This window comes from Schistocerca americana, chromosome 2 (assembly GCF_021461395.2).
Source record: "Schistocerca americana isolate TAMUIC-IGC-003095 chromosome 2, iqSchAmer2.1, whole genome shotgun sequence".
NCBI lineage: Eukaryota > Metazoa > Arthropoda > Insecta > Orthoptera > Acrididae > Schistocerca > Schistocerca americana.
In genome coordinates this window covers 331054410-331075196 of record NC_060120.1, presented here as the reverse complement: position 1 = coordinate 331075196, position 20787 = coordinate 331054410, and the positions used below count along the sequence as shown (strand labels likewise).

The 20787-nt window shown below is 39.0% G+C and overlaps 1 protein-coding gene across 1 annotated transcript in view; it reads right to left on the bottom strand.

The window, feature by feature from the left end:
* The window catches only part of LOC124595584 (juvenile hormone esterase-like), a 59505-nt gene that overhangs the window by 3029 nt on the left and 35689 nt on the right, over nucleotides 1–20787 (bottom strand). Inside the window, exons 5-7 of the mRNA XM_047134375.1 lie at nucleotides 18818–19002; nucleotides 11070–11244; nucleotides 3375–3553 (exon numbers count right to left, since the gene is read on the bottom strand). Coding sequence (XP_046990331.1) covers nucleotides 3375–3553; nucleotides 11070–11244; nucleotides 18818–19002 — 539 coding nt within the window. The remainder of the gene's footprint in view (nucleotides 1–3374; nucleotides 3554–11069; nucleotides 11245–18817; nucleotides 19003–20787) is intronic.

Here is a 20787-nt window from a genome sequence, read left to right as displayed (position 1 = left end):
TCATTGCCAATCCAACTGAAATTGATCTCTCTGATTGCAAAATAACAAATGAATCTCATACAGCAGTAGCAGGATGCGTCTTGAGGCCGGTAGATGGTGGGAAGAAGATCAATGGTCACTTCTAGCATCACTGTTCATGTTTACTGTAACAACATACAGCTTTATTGTCAGTGTCTTTCTATATGTGGCACACATGGTAACACATTACCCAACAAATAGCCATTATCTCTGATAAAACTGTATCATTACATATGCTTTTCATGAACTGCTTTCAAAAAAATGGCTCTGAGCACTATGGGACTTAACAGCTGTGGTCATCAGTCCCCGAGAACTTAGAACTACTTAAACCTAACTAACCTAAGGACATCACACACATCCATGCCCGAGGCAGGATTCGAACCTGCGACCGTAGCAGTCGCACGGTTCCGGACTGCGCGCCTAGAACCGCGAGACCACCGCGGCCGGCTAACTGCTTTCATAGATTTCACTTGCTTGTACTCCATCCCCATCTCTCTCAAGACTTATCACATTTCAGAATTCCATGAACTATCCAGTATACTTTTGTAGTTTATGTCCCAGGTGCCAGTCAACTTTGAAGGACTGAGAGCATTTGATTCATCATTGGAGGGTTCAATCATAGCTTTCCAGAAGACAGTGGGGGCCACAACTGTTACTGGGATACTTAACCACTAACTATGTTTGAAGAAGTATCTGTACTAGCTCTGTCACTTTAGCTTACATTCCTTGATATGGAAGATTTAGATTTCCATTTGACCATCCAGTTTAGGTTTCCCATTGATTGCTTATCCAAATTACTGCAGGCAGAAGACAGAATGGTTCTTAAGACAAGGTCAGGGCCAATTTCCTGCCCTACATATGTCCAGTCTGAATTCATACTCCATCTCTAAGGACCTAATCTTCAATGGCATGTTACTTTTCTTACGTACTGCCTTTTACAGGTTCTGCAATCGAGACACCATGCCAATGGATCAAACACGCTACCAAAAGAACCTAAGGATTCCAAGTTCCTGCTGTGATATCGCAAGCCTTACACAAATCCTTGACAAGACACTGGAAACTGCATGGTGGACGATATATGTTACTGAACCTTGAAAACTATCAGATATTTTCCTGTACTCATTTGTTTTATCTTTCATTTTTCTACATTGAAGGAAATCTCCCATTAGTTTCAGAAACAGTACGTTTGCCAAAATATGCTTAATCTGTCTGAATCTGCAGCAGTTCTTACACTTTTTTCTCCTCCTGGCCTCTTCAAAAGGAACATAAAGCTAACCACTCTGACACTCAATATAAATTTATTTTGATTGCTCAAGTTCAGTAATATATTGTCAGAGTGCCTTCGTTCATATGTTAAAGACATTATAGTATTACTGGAGTAATACAAATCTCTGTTCATGCCACACCCGCACCTTAGTAGTCACCTTTGATGTCAACTCTTTACACCAATATTTCTCATTTGAATCATCTGTTTATTTGTTGATATATTTTTCAGTCTTGGCCACTTGAAAGAAAACATGTGATCACCTTTCTTTTCATTGCAATCAGTCACAATTTGACCTTTGAATGGCAAGCTTGCAAAGAGCAAAGGTGAGTGTCCTTGGAATCAGAGAATTTCTCTTTTCCTTGGCTGGGAGACCCTGAGGGATACTTTCAGGCTCTTAATCAGAAAAGGTTTTCTTTGTCCATGCACACCATTTTCTCATGGCGCGAGATAACTGTATCTTCCTTGTATCTTTTGGGTGTGAGTGACTATAATGGATGGCGTGTGTAGTGTAGTGTAGTGTCATGTTTGTACTGTATGATGACTATGAGAGAAAAGAGAGACTGAAAGCCAATGATGGCATGTAGGCTACTCCTCTCAAAAAACACCGGGGTTTCCGCTGAATTTAAGATCCCCATTCAACAGATTGTTCACCAACAACTGGGTCCCATGGTCTTACTCCATGAGACACTGCAGAGATGTTTCGTATTTAATCAAGCAAACTGGTGTAAAGTCTGATGATCAGGACTCCTATGCCTCTCCTTTTCTTGCTGGCCAGTACTGGTGCTGAAAATTTCTTCCTTTGCTAGGATTCACACCAGCTACCTCTGAGTCAAGTACCAGCACATAGGCATATGTTAGCAACCTCAGCTACAGAGGGTAGGTAACAGTCACTTGTTTGGTTATGATACAATGACCACATCCGAACTGAGGCTGAAGATGCTCCACTGAACTTTCTGAAACATCTGAGAACCTCATGTTGAATGATAAGTTTGTGGTTCTTTTCCAAATTTCATTCCACATTCTTTAATGCTGTCTATCCAACTTTCAGCTAGCCCTTATTTTATTGCTTGTTGAATTTCTCAGCAATCAGCAGTATTCCATTTGGCAGTAGATATCCTTTCCATTACTACCACAGTGTGGAATGCAAAAGTCATCTTGTCCCTCAGGTTATTATTTTCTGAAAATGAGCTCCTATTTGCTACTCTTTCCACAGCACCAAAGTAATTTAAATTGCTCTTGCAAGCTCTGTGTCATTCTAGTCATATTCTCTACATTTTCATGATTAATTTAATGCCATAAGGTTTATATTTTTGTCACCCACCACTGCAAAGTGTCTCTTAAACACCCTCCCACCATTGCTTACTCCAGCTCGAATACTAGGTGAATTAGCAAATATCTTAATGCTGGCTCTAACATACAGGTGATTTGTAATATTCCTGTCAATGTCAGCATCTTAGAAATTTGCAGGTGGAAACTTAGTAGAAGCACTTTTTTGGTTCCTTTCCATCCACCTCCTTTTCCAGTCATTGTGTTTTACTTTTCACTTCTCCATTTCCCATCCCCTCATTTCTCTTTTAATCTTTCCTCACATTCATTTTGGCATTTTGTTTCATTGTTTTCCTCTTCTTCTTTAACTGCTTTCTCTTTTCTCAGTTTCTGTAGATGCCTTTATTTGCAGTATATCCAGCATGTATTTCTGACTTGAACACTGTTCTCTCTGTCACTCCTAAACTTTTTGTTGTTGATCTTGTTGTTGTGATCTTCAGTTAGGAGTCTGGTTTGATACAGCTCTCCACACTAGTCTACCCTATTACATTATGGTTAAAATAGCATTTTTTTTATTTTCTTTCATCTTGTTCTTCAGTTTCTGTAGGCTGTGATCCTGGGTGGTTTCCAGTTTCCATCTCAGACTGTGTGTTTCATCTTTTGCCAGTTAAAAGTGCCTCTGAACCAACCACTATGATCTGTGTCACCTATTGTCTGCTACTGCCAAGTAAATAAAAAAGTTTCAACAAGCATCCTCAATTACTTAAATTGCCACATAACTATAACTTACACAACTAATATGCTATTGCCTTCTTTTACTTACTTTTCCAAGCTCATTCCTTGTATTATTTGTTATGGGCTGATTGTGAAGGTAGAAACTCCTCAAATTCTTGCTGATTGTGTGGGAATGTTCTGTGTTTTGCTCATACAGAAAACAAATTGGAAAAATCTTTTCATAGTGCTCAGTCATTTCTTCAGCTGCAGAACCATTTGCAAGAACCTCTGAAATGTGGGTTAAACGAATAGGTAAAGAAATATGCCTGACAGTAATAGGGAAGTTATAGTTAAATGTAACTTAGAAAGACATAAATCTAAGTATTCAAGTGGTTTGACATTTCTTTTTTCAGCACAATATTTCAATAGCTTCATCATGTACTGTGTGTGGCCTTGGATGTACTCAGTGAAATTCAGAAATGAATACTTTATTAGACTGAGAAAACATTAAAAATCGCAACTTGTTGAAAGGAGATTAACAACTGATTACACTTAAGGTGTACATGTGAAACTCTCCTACAAACCATTTAGCAAAAATGTGTATCATATTCCTAAAGACAATGGTGGATAAAGAACCAAAACCATTCTTAACACATTAACCAAAATGAGGTACATGTTAATTGACATGAGGCTGCTGGCTGTTACATAAGAGTCTTGCGCCATGGGCTGGTCTAGCGGTGAAACGTCCAACACTTTGCATGCAGCAGTCAATGTGTTGAATATCTTCCTCCACTGCTTCGAAATTAAGTTTGTGTAGTGCAAGTCACAGTGACTATAAATGTTAATTAATCAGTTTCATGTTTGATGGATCATTTGCATGGTAAATTGTAATGACATGGATGAGTCATTTTACATTCCCGTAACAAATTTATGTGTAAATATGGGTACATGAATAATAGAAATTGTTCTATTGAATTGGAGAGGTGTCGAGGAGAAACTTTTTCAGTTTGTTTTCAAATTTTGCTTTGATGTCTGTGTTATAACTTCAAGTTGAACAAATATATTTCAAGGACAACGCAATACATGAAAGTCACAGATCAAGTTAACAAAGTAAGGTGTGTGTACACTTTAACAGTCAAATCATTACTGAGTCCGAGTCTAGCGGCCGCTGGCTGGCTGGCCGCTTAGGTGGCGCTGCTGCTGCATGGCTGGCAGACAGTGCCGCATGTAGAGGATGCGCGTAACTGCGTGGCAGCACTTTGAAAGATCGGTGAGTCACAACAGTCTGTCAGACATTTTATATCACTGGGAAAGTTATCAATAATTTTATTTGCAGCATTGTGTACCCCTGTTTTTGCTAAAGCATACAGAAGACTGTATGACTAGAAACCAATCAATAAAGATACTGTGAAAGCTATCATAAAATGTGTAATCATAAATGGCAAAATTATTGTTATGCAATGGAAAATCCAAGATGGAATAATCATTATTTTATGAAAAGGTTAGATTCTACTTCCCATATACCAAGGTGTTGAGTGGCAGATAGGCACAACTAAAGACTGTGAAACAAGTAAGCTTTCAGGCAAACGGTCTTCCAAATTAGACAACATACACGCACACACTCATGCTGACACAAAACACACACACAACCACAGTCTTTGGCTGTCGTCAGTAGCCAGAGACTGGTCATGTGTGCCTGAGTTTCCATTGTGCATGGAGTTTCCATGTGTGTGTGTGTGTGTGTGTGTGTGTGTGTGTGTGTGTGTGTGTGTGTGTGGTTTTGTGTGTGTGCACATGCGTGCATGGGTGTGTGTGTGTGTGTGTGTGTGTGTGTGTGTGTGTGTGTGTGTGTGTGTGTGTGTGTGTTGTCTAATTCCGATGAAGGTCTTTTTGGTTGAAAGTTTGACAGTCTTTTCATTGTTGTGCCCATCTGTGACTCAACATCTCTGCTATATGGTGAGTAGCAATCTGACCTTTTCATAAAATTATTGATTAAGCACATTGGATTATTGGATGAATTTTTGAAGGAAAACTCATAAGTATCATTATCAAAAGTGAAGCAAACAGTTACATAAATACAGAAGAAACAGAATGATTGTATTCTTGATACAAGCCACAGTGTATTACAGGAACCACTGAAGTATATGGCAGAGGGTACTTTTCATTGTACCACATGTTAGGGTTTCATCCTGTTTGATTGTGTATGCAGTCCAGGAAGCCTCTGGGTGTGCAGTAATTAGTCTAATTTCGTCTCCCCACTCCCTACAGGATTGATACACAGGAAGCTGTAGTACATTCATTGATTCCTTACTTAATACTGTTCTAGAAACTTTATATACACACTTTCACGGGATAGTTCACATCTGTCTTAAGAGTTTGCAGTTCTGGTTGTTCAATGATCCTGTAACACTCTCGCGTGGATCAAAAAACCTGTATTCATTTGTGCAGCCCTTATCTGTGTACTTCCAGTACATACTGTTAGTTCTATTTGTTATGGGTCCCACACACATGGAGCAACAGTCTAAGGTGAGTTATGTTTATTTTCTATAACATTGCACATCTTTTGCATTCATGTTATTTTTAATTTTTTATAGAAATTCTCTGAACTATGTATGTTGTGAATTATTCCATTATTGCATAGCTTTGGCTCATATGGTACCACAGAATGTCAGTAAAAGAAAATGTAGAGGAGCTGTGGTTTAAGATCAAACATTGTTTTCAAATGTGTGTGCAGGAGACATCTACACCTACACTCTGCAAACCACTGTGAAGTGTATGGGAGAGTGTATGTCCCATTGTACCAGTTATTAAGGTTTCTTAATGTTCCATTCATGTATGGAATGCAGGAAGAAAGATTGTTTGAATGCCTCTGTGTGTGAGTAATTATTCTAATACTATTCTCATGATCCCTATGTGAGCAATATGTAGGAGGTTGTAGTATATTCCTAGCATAACCATTTAAAGCCAATTCTTGAAATTTTGTTGATAGACTTTCTTGAGATAGCTTACATCTATCTTCAAGAGTCTTCCTGTCCAGTTCCTTCAGTATCTCTGTGACACACTCCCATGGATCAAACAGATCTGTTACAATATATGCTGCTTTTCTCTGTATACACCTATGTTCAATATCCTCTGTTAGTTCTATTTGGTATGTCTCCCACAAACTTGAGCAATATTCTAGACCCAGTCACACGAGTGATTTGTAAGCAATCTCCTTTGTAGATTGATTACACTTTCCCACAGTTCTACCAATAAACCAAAGTCTGTCACCTACTTTACCTATGACTGAGCACACATGATCATTCCATTTCATATCCCTATAAAGTATTACTCCAATGTATTTGTCTGAGTTGGCTGATTCCAACAGTGACTCACTGATATTACAGTCATAGGATACTACATTTTTTCATTTTGTGAAGTGCATTATTTTACATTTCTGAACTTTTAAAGCTAATTGGCATTCTTTGCACCACTTTCAAACTTAATCAAGATCTGACTGAATATTTATGCAGTGTCTTTCAGACAGTACCTCATGACAGATAACTGCATCATCTGCAAAAAGTCTGATGATTAATATTGTTTGCAAGGTCATTAATATACAACATAAACAGCAAGAGTCCCAACATACTTCTCTGATGCACACCTGAAGTTACTTCTACATCTGACAATGACTATCCATCCAAGATAACATGCTGTGTCCCTACCTAAAAGTCCTCAATCCAGTCACAGATTTCACTTGATACTCTGTATGATCATACTTTGGACAATAAGCATATGTATGGTATTGAGTCAAATGCTTTTTGTAAATGAAGAAGTACTGCACCTACCTGACTGCCTTGGTCCAAAGCTTTCAATGTTTCAAGTGAGAAAAGTATGAGTTAGGTTTCATATGATCAATGTTTTGAGAATCCATGGTGGTTGCTGGTTGGCATTGAGGAGGTCATTCTGTTCAAGATATCTTATTATGTATGAGCTCAGAATATGTTCTAAGATTCTACAACACATTGATGTCAAGGATATTGGACAATAGTTTTGTGGATCACTTCTACTACCCTGCTTGTAGATGGGTGTGACCTGTACTTTTTTCCAAGAACTGGCCACGGTTTCTTGTCCAAGCAATCTACTATAGGTTATAGTTAGAAGAGGGGCAAACTCAGCCACAAATTCAGTATGGAATCTGATAGGGATTCCATCGAGCCTTGGGGTTCAGTTTTAATGATTTCAGGTGTTTCTTGACATCACTGACACAAATACTTATATCACTCACCTTTCTAGTGGTACAAGGATTAAATGGTGGCAATACTCCTGGATTTTCCTTTGTAGAGGAACATTTGAAAAGGAAGTTAAGCATTTCAGTTTACACCTCGCTACCCTCAGTTTCAGTTCCTGTCTCATTTGCTAGGTGCTTGACACCAACCTTTGCACCACTAACAGTCACTAGTTAATGAAATGTGCTTACATTGTCAAGAAAATCTTTGTAGGATTGCAAAAAATCCTCATTGGATTGTCCCTACGATTAATTCATAAAGAATTTCGCTATTGAGACAACTGTTACCTTCAACTATACAGAATCCATTATGAAGGCAAATGTTGTCAGCAAACAACTTTGTACACTGGGGCATTAAATCCTATTGTAAATGATAGAGAGGCAGGCATAAGAAGGGCTGATGATAGTCCCAACTTTAGTTGATTGGTGTCACTACAAAGTAGCCACACTGGACTTATTAAAAACAATTCGACAGAGTTTTGAAGAGAGAGAGAGTGTGGCACTGACACTCTGTGGCCTCAGCAAAGCCTTTGACTGCATCTCACACACAACACTAATAGCCAAGTTAAGATGCTATGGTGTTGGAGGTGTTGTTCTATCAACACTCCAATCTTATTTGGAAAACTGAAAGCAGGTAGTATCAGTGCACGGAGCAACTTCTCTTGAACAAAAGCTGGAACATGGAGTGCCCCAAGGATCAGTCTTAGGACCTCTCCTATTCCTCATATATGTCAATGATATGAGCTGTAATAGTCAAATGTTGCAATTTGCAGATGACACTACCATTATTGCCAAAGGACATACAGCCGCAGAAGCTCTTGGTGCATCAAATTTGATGTTTGAAGAAATAAAAGAATGGTTCATCCTTATCATTTTCAGTGAAGAGCATGACATTCCTACCTATTTGGTTACTGATTCCAGTCTCTCTGTGAGACTCTGTTTGCCACCAACAGATCACTTCTCTTTATCCTTGAAGTAATTTCTAATGCATGTACAGTGACCCAGCACTTCTGCATACATTCTGGACTCTAATACTTTTTGTGACTCTTCACATGAATGAATCCCAGTGCAGTAAGTGGTCCAGTAGTTATCATTGTTTGAACTATGGATCTTCAGATGCACAATTTGGCATGTTGATCATTCTGACAAGGAACTCCTTGAGTGCGAGGTCACAGGAGTCCAATGATGTTTATGGTATTTGACGCCCAACATACTGTCCACCATGCAAGCACAATACTGGCTGTGAATGGCAACAGGAAGCAGGCCTGGAGGTATCCTGTGGTGAGCACAGCATGAGGTTAAAGGAGCATTGAACTGCTTACTTGGCGAGTAACTCACCACAGTGCTACAATGCTAGTGGTGTTGATGCAAAGCAGAGCAATGGCAATAGTAAACAAAGCAAACACTGTGTTATATCTACAACAACAGTTGCTGAAGTTGACGTTTCATCAGAAAGGAACCCACAGAATTTCGCAGAGTGAGAAAAAAGTGGCAGATAAAATATTAATGTTTCTGTTAGATGAGTCAGTGGAATGTGTGGTGTCATATACACTCGACTGTGTGGACACTGTACATGAGGAGTACAATGATGACGAGTCATGCTTAAAAAGTGAAAGTGATACTGAAACAGGCGTCAAGCCATGTATTTCATTATCCTTGTTGAACAGAACAACAAATCATGCCTCCAGTGAAACATAGTAAAGGACAATCGTTGGCCAATGAGTGGGTACTAAACATAATTATGTACATGGTAGGTCATCCACATCACAGTAAAAAAATAATTATGAAAAGATTTCGAATAAGTTTGCAGTATTATGACCGTGTAATGCATAAGAAGACAATTATGAACATATTTAAAATAAGTCCACAGCAATATGACCATGTAGTGTGTAAGAAAAGCTATGGATATTCAAGGGAGAACAAGGTGTCCTTGTTACAAAAACTGGTGTTTGCAAGTTTCAAGAATGCTCGATACAATTTACATGCCGTACATGATAGTGACCTACTACATTATGCACATCAAATTGTGCCCGACAAAGATTACAGTGATTTCACGGGAAGCAGTCGATGGTTGCATAACTTGAAACAATGCTATAGAATTGGAAGACCTAAGATAATGAAATTTCAAACAAAATGTCAGCTTGCCAATGCACAGCAAACTGTGGAATTGGCCCAAAAACTTGTAGATGAGATAAACAAACTTATTCAATCATTCAGTAAGGAATTTGTTTTCAACTTTGACCAATCAGAATTTGAAGAGGAAATACATATAAAAGGAACCTTGAAAATTGGAGGTGCCAAGAGAGTTGTATTAAGATCAACTAACATCAATGACTTTAGTGCATTTGTCTACAATTATGCCAACTGTTAATCTGGTTAGTAAATTGGCTGCAGAGTTACTCATTGTGCTGTGAAAAGTTGGTGATCCTTTGTCCCTATGGTTCTTTCTTGTGTGTTTGATCTTGCAAGGGCAGTAGGAAATGTTTATGCCACAGCAGGCAACAGTGAGACAATGTGGGTAAGAACATTATTATTATGGTATGAGCGCTGCCTTTGGCTAATACCTGTTCAAAATAGCTTGCTTGTGCTTGATTTCTGGTCTGCATATAAAGATCATACTCATATAAAGCAAACCACCCCTCATGAAAAGTGTGTGACATTGCAGTTCATACCACCTGAAACCACTGGACAATTTCAGCCATAGGGTGTTTGTTTATTCCATGCCTATGAAACATATTATCACACTATCTGCAGCTATGCCTTACAGGATAGCCAGTTTCACAATAAGCTCCACGACAGAATGTTTTGCATTACGTTGCATGCCATCGCATTCCATCAGTCCTCATTACCCCCTTACACCAATATGATTCTGTATGCATTCTTTAAGAGTGGATACCTAGTTGACCATCCTGCACAATTTGTACCTCCCAAGGAGTTCACCTTCAATCTTTATGGTGCAAACCTTTATGGTAACCGTGACACGCCATTTCTCATTCAGTGTTAATGGTTTGTTCTGAACGTTTCTTGAATGACACAGATGTTCATTTGCAAAGTGTAATACACACATCCAATACAAGGTTTATCAGTACTCCTTTAGACACTCGTTTTCTGTTGCCCTCTGATGCACATGGTGAGTCATTAGCAATTAATATTTTTCCTATCATAACTGTTAACCCAACACTTTCAAATGAGCCTTACTAAAGATTCAACTTGCCATCGCACACTCAAGGGGTTTCTTGTGAGTCACCAAGTTACACTTGACTAATGACTTAATACTGTCCTTATCTTACCAGACATGTTTACATCAGACAGCAAACAAGGTACAGTTCTTAGATAAGGGATTTTTATGTTGGAAGAGTGATGTTCAGATTCCCATCACAACATCATGATTTGCACTTTACATAGTTTCTGTGTATCACTTCTGGCACATGATAGAACACTTTTTTTAAAGAACGCGATTACCAATTTCCTCCACTATTTTGCTTACAAGGAGTTGGATTCTTCTAGTATTTAGTACTATATTAGTTAATTACTCACGCAAAGCTTTCCATGAAAATTCATCTTTAGTGCTTCCAGTCATCAGTGGCACATGAGTAAAATTTCCTGAAAGGAATTGTTTTGTAGGATCTTCGGTTAGAAATCTTTCCGCTCCATTCCCATAATCCTTTTCAATAGTTGCTTTGTATATCAGTATTGGATCATACACAAATTCCTAAAGTCAGAAAAATTTGCTGCAAAATTAATACTGTGACACATTATACACATGAGATCGTAATACAAATTACTACCACCACCTTCCTCTGTCTCACTTTTTTCTTATCTTTTTACTACAGTTTTCACAGTCTCCAAAAATAATCCTTTATTCTAAAAACCTCAGATTGTTTTTCAGTCTCCTTGTGTTGATATAAATATATTCACCTACCTTAGGACATAATTACATTATGACTGTATTGTAAAAACAGTTTTGGAGATATTTGAAGTTTAAAAATAGAAACCATTCTGTATAATTTTTCTGTTACTTATTCCATGATGATTTTACAAACTTTCAGGGGCAATTGAGAAGGGTAAATGCATCAATCTGTAAGTGACAGTCATCCAGAAACAATGGAGTCAAATGTCCTAAGTGAAAATCATTTCAATACCCTGGCAGTGGATCTCTTGTGCTGCAAGCTCTTTGCTTCCCAAACTTTGGGAGGAGGTAGTATGAACCAAAACAAATAAATGTACAGCAGACATGGGGTCTAAGATGCATATCTTAAGAGCTATGAACACTTGTTCATAATTGTTTCTGTGAAACAGATCTCTTCTACTGAACAATTGCTCATAGGTCCTAAGGTATGCACTTTTGAGCCCATGTGATACTGCACTTTTTTTATTATTTTTTTTAATTTGGGTCCATACTACCTCCTCCAAAAATATGGACTGTAAAGAGCTTGCCATAGAAGAGGTACACTGTCATAGATATCACAACTATTTCCATAACTTTTGATATGGTTGTTTCTGAACTAGGTCCTTCACCTCAAATTGATACCTTTACCCTTCTCCATCATCCCTGGAAGTTTCTAACATAATCTGTTCTGCCTTCCCCAAAGAAAACAAACAATTAGCCTAATTTGATAATTTCAGTTATTTACATTGATGCATAGAAAACACTAGACAGAATAGACATAACTGAAAAAATTAAGTCCACAGCAGATGAAGTGCATGTTAATGAGAAGAGGAAAAAGTAAAACACATAGTGACAATTATAGCTTCACATTTCACAATTCCTTCTTTTTAAAAATGTAATAGGGAAGGTCCCCTCTTCCACCACTACAACCATTATGTGTAATGTTGGTTAGTATACTTCAAGAGCTGAATTGCGTGTAATACAGCTAGGTAACAATAGGCATTGAATAAATGAAACACATATGAAATATTTTTGATTGAATGGATGTGTATTAAATGATCCCCACTTTTAAAATTGGAATCAGCTGCACTTCTCTTTCTGCTCCAGAAATTTAACAGATGACTTCAACTCTTGCTCAGAATATACTATCACTTTAAAAAACTAATATTCATTTAAAATTGAAGGTCTAAAAACACACAAAAAGTCCACTCACTAATTTGGCAGATTATAAAACATTCACCACTAAGCATAAGAGGGCATACATACTGCTGTTTTTTGGAATCAGGCATTCCATTTTCAAAACAAGGATAGAGAAGGAAATTTGAAGTTCTTTCAGAGGATTAGCTGCTAAAACCATGTAGCTTATCAAGACAGGGCTACAATGAGACAGGGCTACATGAAAATTCTAAATTAAATATAAATAGGAATTTAAAAACTGAGAATCAAAAACTAACAGAGAGGACAGTCAATGTGCCAGATGTATATGGAGGAGAAACTGTAGAGGTACATGTGGCAGAGGGATGTGGATAGATAGGATCAAGAGGAAAGAAATAAACTGTCATGAGATGATTAAAATAAAAGAGAATTTTGAAACTGTGTAAAAGATAGGGTAGCAAGGGAAAATTTATCAAACAGTAAAAATTAGAGGATGAAATATGTAAAAGATTAGAAAGAAATGAAACACTGGAGAAAAGGTGCAAATATTGGAGAATATGAGTCAAATTTGGGCAAAAAGGTTACATTTTCTTTCTGTTATCCATTCGTCTACCTTTCTGCCTTTTTATTCCTTTAATATTTATCCTTGTGTTTTGTTTGTATTGTTCAATCATTAGTTCCCTTCAGCTCCCTTTGTTTTTCTGTTTAAATACCCATCCATAGAGATTCCTCTGCCAGGGGACTAGGTGTTTCTGTTGTCCTCATCATTTCATCATCATCGTCATCATTCATGACAGTGGCTAGATTAGACTGTGAAAAATAAATCGGATTGGAAAAAATTGGGACTTTGTATGGGTGCTGATGACTGCGCAGTTGAGTGCCCCACAACCCAAACATCATCCTCATCATCATCCATAGTGATGTCACTGTTGATAGAAGCTATATACTTTCTTCCCTTTTTTCCTTTTCAGTTTCTCATGCATCATTTGCTTTTAACTTCTCCTACTACTAATTCTTTTTTCTTTCTACATCTGGCACATTTTTCTTCTCAGTTTTGACTTTCCCCTTTGTCACTTCTACCTTTCTCATAAGGTGCATAAGGTGTTTTTTATTTCCCTCTGATGCAACGGACAATGAAAGGAAAGTTAGAGTAGGCGTCAATAACAAGAAGCCAATAAGTATCTAAAACAGATCCCACAAAGTCAGCATGAATACATTCCCAGGGCTTCTCAGGCGAAGGCCACGGTGACAAAGATGACTTCGGGGCAGTGGCCTGTGATGCATGAGGGCCGCAGGCAGCAAGCATGTGTGCGATTTCAGAGTCGATGCTGGGCCAGTACACATGACGGTGCACCAGAGATTTTGTGCGAGAGACACCCCAGTGCCCTTGGTGAAGGAGGCGCAAGACCGAAGCACGCAAAGATGCAGGGACCACAACACGTGGCGAAGCATTTTCGGTAGAAAGGAGGATAACACCATCCCTAGCTGTGAGGCGGTAATGCAAAGTGTAGTAGTTCCGCAACGGATCAGAAGTCTTAGCAGATGGACGATCTGGCCAACCCTTCTGGATACAGTGTAAAACGAGGGAGAGGGTAGGGTCAGAACCTGTAGCAGCCGCCAGCTGGTCCCCAGTGATGGGGAACCCGTCCACAACCCGCTGCTCGGCAACATCCAGGTGGAAACACAAAAGTTCATCCCTATCGAATGCCAGATCAGGACCCATGGCAAGGCAAGACAGTGCATCAGCATTTACATGTTGAGCTGTGGCCAGAAATGAATCTCATAATTGAAACGAGACAAGTAAAGAACCCAATGCTGGAGGCAGTATGCAGCCTTGTCGGGAAGTGACGTTGATGGATGAAACAAGGAAACAAGTGGTTTGTGATCCATAACAAGATGAAATTTGGATCCATAGAGAAAAACACCAAACTTATGAAGAGCATAAATAATGGCCAAAGCTTCTTTTTCAATTTGAGAATACTTTTGTTGGGCATCCGTGAGCGTTTTGGAGGCATAAGCAATGGGTTGTTCAGAACCGTGAGAAAAATGGTGCACAAGGACTGCAACGACCCCATAATGAGAGGCGTCTGTGGCAAGAACAAGGTGTTGGCCAGGTCGATAAGTAGCCAGGCATGGGGCCTGTTTCAGCATAGTCTTCCATTTCCGGAAAGCCGCATCGCATGACGCGGACCAGTGAAAAGGCACGTTTTTATGCAACAGGCTATGCAACGGCTGAGCCACCGAAGCAGCACACAGTAAAAACTTGTGATAGTATGCTATTTTCCCCAAAAAGGCCTGCAGTTCCTTAACAGATGTAGGGCGAGGAAGGGCATCGATCGCAGCGACAGTTTGCTGAAGCGGACGAATACCATTCTGAGGGAGTTGAAACCCCAAGTACGTGATAGATGCCTGAAAAAATTTTGATTTCTGAAGATTACACTTAAGACCGGTAGTCTATAAAACATGAAAAAGTTTGCGGAGATTTTGAAGATGTTCATCAGTGGTGGAGCCAGTGACAACAATGTCATCCTGGTAATTTATACACCCAGGGACAGTGAGCAATAATTGTTCCAAGAATCGCTGAAAGAGAGCAGGGGCGCTGGCAACCCCGAATGGCAATCATTGGTATTGATAGAGGCCAAAAGGCATGTTAAGGACCAGAAACTGCCGGGAAGCAGCATCGAGAGGAAGTTGATGATAAGCTTCTAACAGGTCAAGTTTAGGAAAATACTGGCCTCCAGCAAGTTTAGTGAACAAATCTTCAGGCTGAGGCATAGGGTAAGTGTCGATAAGGCATTGAGCATTTACTGTAGCTTTGAAATTGCCACAGAGACAAATATCACCATTTGGCTTAGCAACGATGACAGGAGAGGACCATTCACTGGAAGTGACAGGAAGCAAGACCCCTGAAGCATTGAGACGATCCAGCTCCCGTTTGACCTGATCACAAAGGGCCACAGGAATGGGCCAAGCCCGAAAAAACTTAGGCTGAGTGATATGAGCTTCAAAGTCGTTTGCATGGTCTAACCCAGGAGAAAAAAGGGACGAAAATGTCATTGACAACGAATCCAATTGAGCATAAGGAATAGCATCAGAGATGATATTGACAGATTCATCTATGGAGAACCCAAAAAGCGCAAAAGGCATCGAAACCAAAAAGATTCTCTGCGTTACTATGGTCGACCACAAATATGGGAACAGTGCGAATGACAGATTTGTAAGATACCTCAGCATCAAATTGTCCCAAGAGGAAAATCTTCTGTTTATTGTAAGTCTGTAATTGCCTTGTGACAGGTGACAGGATTGGAGAACCCAACTGAAGATACATCTGAGAATTGATGATAGTGGCAGCAGAACCAGTATCCACCTACATGCAAACATCTCTACCAAATATTTGGACAGTGAGGAATAAATTCCCTGAAAGGGAAGAAGTACAATTGACAGACAACACAGAATCAGAATCAGCGTCATGTTCATGAACATCATGTATGCGGTCGGACTTGCAAACGGATGACACATGACCCTTTTTTTTGCATTTGTGACACATGGCCCAACTTTGTGGACAATCTTCTCGTGAACGTTTCGTAAAACACCGCAGACATGAAGGAAGTTGCCGTGGGTTTTGCTGCAGTTTCTTAGAGGTCTGTTTACGGTTAGGCCGAGGCTGCGCTTGGGAGCATACTGCGGCCACGTCCGCCAGCGGGGACATGCCACACGCTTCGTCAGCATCGCACAGAGGTTGTATTTCCCCGACGTCACCCCATGCCTCTATTTGCGCTCCAGCGGCGCGAGAAATTTCAAAAGACTGAGCAATGGATAGGACTTCATCTAGAGTCAGATGTGCCAACTGAAGGGCATGTTGCCTAACTTCTTTGTCGGGCGCCGATCGGATAAGAGCATCCCGTACCATGGAATCGGTGTAGGATTCTTTGTGAACTTCAGTAACAAATTGACACTTTCTACTGAGGCCGTGAAGTTCAGCAGCCCAAGCGCAATAGGATTGATTTGGTTGTTTTTGACAATGATAAAAGGCAACACGAGAGGCTACCACATGTGTTTGCTTTTGAAAATAGACGGACAGTAGTGAGCACATTTCAGCAATGGACAAAGACGCAGGATCTTTCAAAGGAGCCAATTGTGACAACAACCGATACAATTGAGGTGAAATCCATGAAAGGAACAGAGACTTACATGGTTGTTCGTTCGCGACATGAAATGCCAAGAAGTGCTGTCGAAGACGTTTTTCATAATCAGACCAGTCTTCTGCCGTCTCGTTGTAAGGAGGAAAAGTAGGTAGAGACAACGACGAGAGATGCCCTGCATTTGATGCCGCGACGAAATCATGAATCACTTTTGTGAGAAGCGTTTGCTGTTCTATGAGACCTCGCAATAGTTGCTCTAAAGTAGCCTCGGAAACATGTGGGTCAATGATGAAAAAGAAAAATCCTACCTCGTCACCAATTGTTATAATTGCAAGTTGAACAAATATATTTCAAGGAAGACGCAATATATGAAAGTCACAGATCAAGTAAACAGAGTAAGACGTCTGTACACTTTAACAGTCAAATCATAACTGAGTCCAAGTCTAGCGGCTGCTGGCTGGCTGGCCACTTAGGTGGCGCTGCTGCTGCATGGCTGGCAGACAGCGCCGCATGTAGAGGATGCACGTAACTGGGCGGCGGCACTTCGAAAGATCAGCGAGTCACAACATCAAAAGCGCCACAAAAAGCAAATACCACCATATACTACATTTACTTTGCACCAATTCTCACTTATTGTTTAGAGACATTTACCCTATTGAAAAAAGACTACAGCAGAATTCTAGTGACAGAGATGAGATTCAAAAAAACTATGAACCAAACTACTAGAAAGGACAGGATCAAAAAAGGAAGTGAACAAAAATGTAGCCTGCATAAAAGCCCCTATTATTAGTGGAATAAAAATTTGCAGACTGCAGTGGTGTGGGTGCAAAATGAGAACAAGAGAGAATGCAGGCCAGAAAATATTTTGAAATACATGTCCAATACAAAAAAGAGCAAAAGGAAGGCCCAGAAAATGCTGGATAGATGCAGTGTAATTAGACATGAAGCAGAGAAAATTCCAGAGGAAGACATCAAGGAACTGAAAATCTATGAAGATATGAAGACATAAGGGGATGGCAAGCAGTTGCACATCACACAAGGGGAACACGGCTCGGAAATGATGATAATGAGGAGGAGGAATTTTAGAAATAGAAGTGTCTCTTAAATGAACTAACATGCGACAATATTTTTGCGTGTCTGCCATACTTTCACTCCATAGTGGCTTACAAGATAAAGTTCTACTGCAATGTAGTAAAAATCAATAAAGTATTTTATTTCATGTAGATGTCTCATAAAAACATTGCATTAAGTCAGTAATGAAAGCCTTAAAGAGGCCTCATGAAGCACAAGTTTTATTTTCACATGCCAGCTGACTAGTTCTATACTAAGCCTTATGGATATTAGTAATATCTGTGGTCTTCTCAAATGAAATCTATACAAAATTTATTTCCATATATACCTTACACCCTTATCTAGAGTTCAGAATATATTTCTGTGCTCCAGAGAAAATATTTTTAATAAGTTTTTCACAGACACAAGGCAGGAAATTGGAAATGCCTAAAAATTTGAATTAAATTAAAAGCACATTTAATTATTAGCTCCCTGTATATAACCTGAACTGTGGGAATAAAAATCCAAGGTAGTAGTGTATAGGACTGCTTGGACTAATGTCCACAGCAATATGAACCTCCATTCTTGCAATATAAAAACAATTATTTATCTTTGAAAGCTGTCAGATTACTCATCAATGTGCTATATGAAATTGATGCCAAATATTAGACAAACAGTGTAATCTGAAAAGCAACAATTTTTAACAGTTTACTTTTGCAGCCTCATTATTGCAAATGCTACATCTTCCATTCAACAGTTTTCTGTGGCCACTTAAAGACTACTTGGTTTTGGAACCTCAAGTGAAGAGTCACACAACCTCTTTGTCTATATCAGTGCTGACTTAATCATGGCTTCCATCATTATTACGTGCTGTAAATTTGTGTAGTTGAAAATCCATTCTTAATAGTGCAATATTTCATACTATGACCAAAATGTAACCCATAGTGTTTTACAAAGCTTTCTTGGTCTACAGAAAACTAGTTAAAAGTCTGCATCACTTTCAAAACAACAAAGATACACAAAAAAATTGCAGATTACATGATACTTACATAAAATCCAGTAATGGAATCAGCAATTTCCTGAGCATCTTTCTCTTTTAAGCAGTTGTATATTTCCTTTGATGAATTGTCAGGGCAGTTCAATAGCTGTGCTTGCTTCTTTGCTTGTCCTAATGGATCATGAAGTACAATTGACTGGACACCACCACTCATTGCAATTACCCGATGAAACAGTCCTAGGAAAGATTATAATTGCAATTAGTCAGTAAAGATACTTTACATATGTTGATATAGGCACGCAGAATTTTTCATAGAGCTGTTCAAAAATATGAGAGTTCAGTATGGCCAATGCAGAGCAAGGCTTCTCTTTTATTTTAAGTGGTTACTCGCAATATACTTTTAAGCTGCTGCTGCTAATTTATTATATTCAAGTATATGGGTAAGGAAGATGCTGTTGTGTTTTATATTACTCATCATGCACTAGCAATAGCTTTTTTATATCAAATGTAATTAATTATCAATATTTTGAACAGCTACACGGTAGCCAAAAATAGAATTATTTGAGTATGTCCAACATTACCAGTAAAGGGGAAAGAAAACTTCAAATTCCAGCTTGAGATTAATACTCTTCTTTCTTTGTGATTCTGTTAACCCAGCTTCAATAGCTCATAACTGACAGCAAATGCTTTACTCTATTTCATTTATTGTTTATTTTTTTATTTTAATGTCTGTTTATCTTTCTTCTGTTGTTGCAATTTGAAATATATTTATTTGTGCCCCAATGTTGAAGTAGCATTAGAATATATTTCTTTGAGTCTTTTTTAAACATGATTTATAACTTTCTATTTTAAGTACTTTTCCCTTACACTGTGAAAGTGTAATTTTATATTGCCTGTGTGATTCCTCATCCCATTTCTAGTTTCCAAACATTCTTTCTTAGATGATAAACTCATGCTATTATTTTGATTGTTCTTCTTTTCTCAGTATCTATATACTTGTTTTGTTTGTGGCATCTGGTTCAAGCCAGTGTTAATGTGTGAATGGTGATTATGACACTGTGCACACCTATGTCCTGGAACAAGCCGGCCGCGGTGGTCTAGCGGTTCTCGGCGGTGAGTCCGGATCTGCGCAACTACTACGGCTGCAGGTTCGAATCCTGCCTCAGGCATGGATGTTTGTGATGTCCTTAGGTTAGTTAGGTTTAAGTAGTTCTAAGTTCTAGGGGACTGATGACCACAGATGGTAAGTCCCATAGTGCTCAGAGCCATTTGAACCATATGTCCTGGGACACATCACTTTTGTAAAATGGCATCATAGACATCAGCAGAATTCAGGGCGGAAGGAAGTGGGGGGGGGGGCACTTTCCCACACCCAGACCACCAGACCCCCCCCCCCCTCCCCCCTGGAATTTGTGAATTTGGAGTAGTGAGTTTTTATTCATTACAGAATTCACATACACTTCTAGAAGTGATTTCCTGGGATTCTTGTTAGGCAGTTTTAGCACCTATGGAATTTAGTTTTTGTGGCAAGACACATCTCAAAACTGTCCAACTAATTCATATAAAAGACGACAGTTTTAGAGTTTTTCTGCCCCCCCCCCCCCCCCCCCCACACACACACACATCCCAGGAAAAGCCAGGAAATGGTTCTGTGGAGATCCATGGAAGTGTTACTACAATGGAGGATATAAGTATGCAGTTCACCAGAAGACACAATATCAATTAATTCTTGCTGTTATTCAAGTGCGAGAGATACAAAACAAGAAACTCCTCCCTCTACAGATAAATCAGAAAAGATTATTGCAATGCAGTACCTTACAGTGTATACTGAAGAATAGTTGTGTTTTAAGTGTATCAATAACAATGACAGCTGACATAATGAGGACATTTATGAGTCATAGTAACACATCGGCAAAGAATAATTCTGGATAAGAACGAATCCTAATTGGTTGTTGACATCATTAAACAATGAAGTGGATTACTTCATACAACCATAGAGTTAGTGTAATAAATTATATTAGA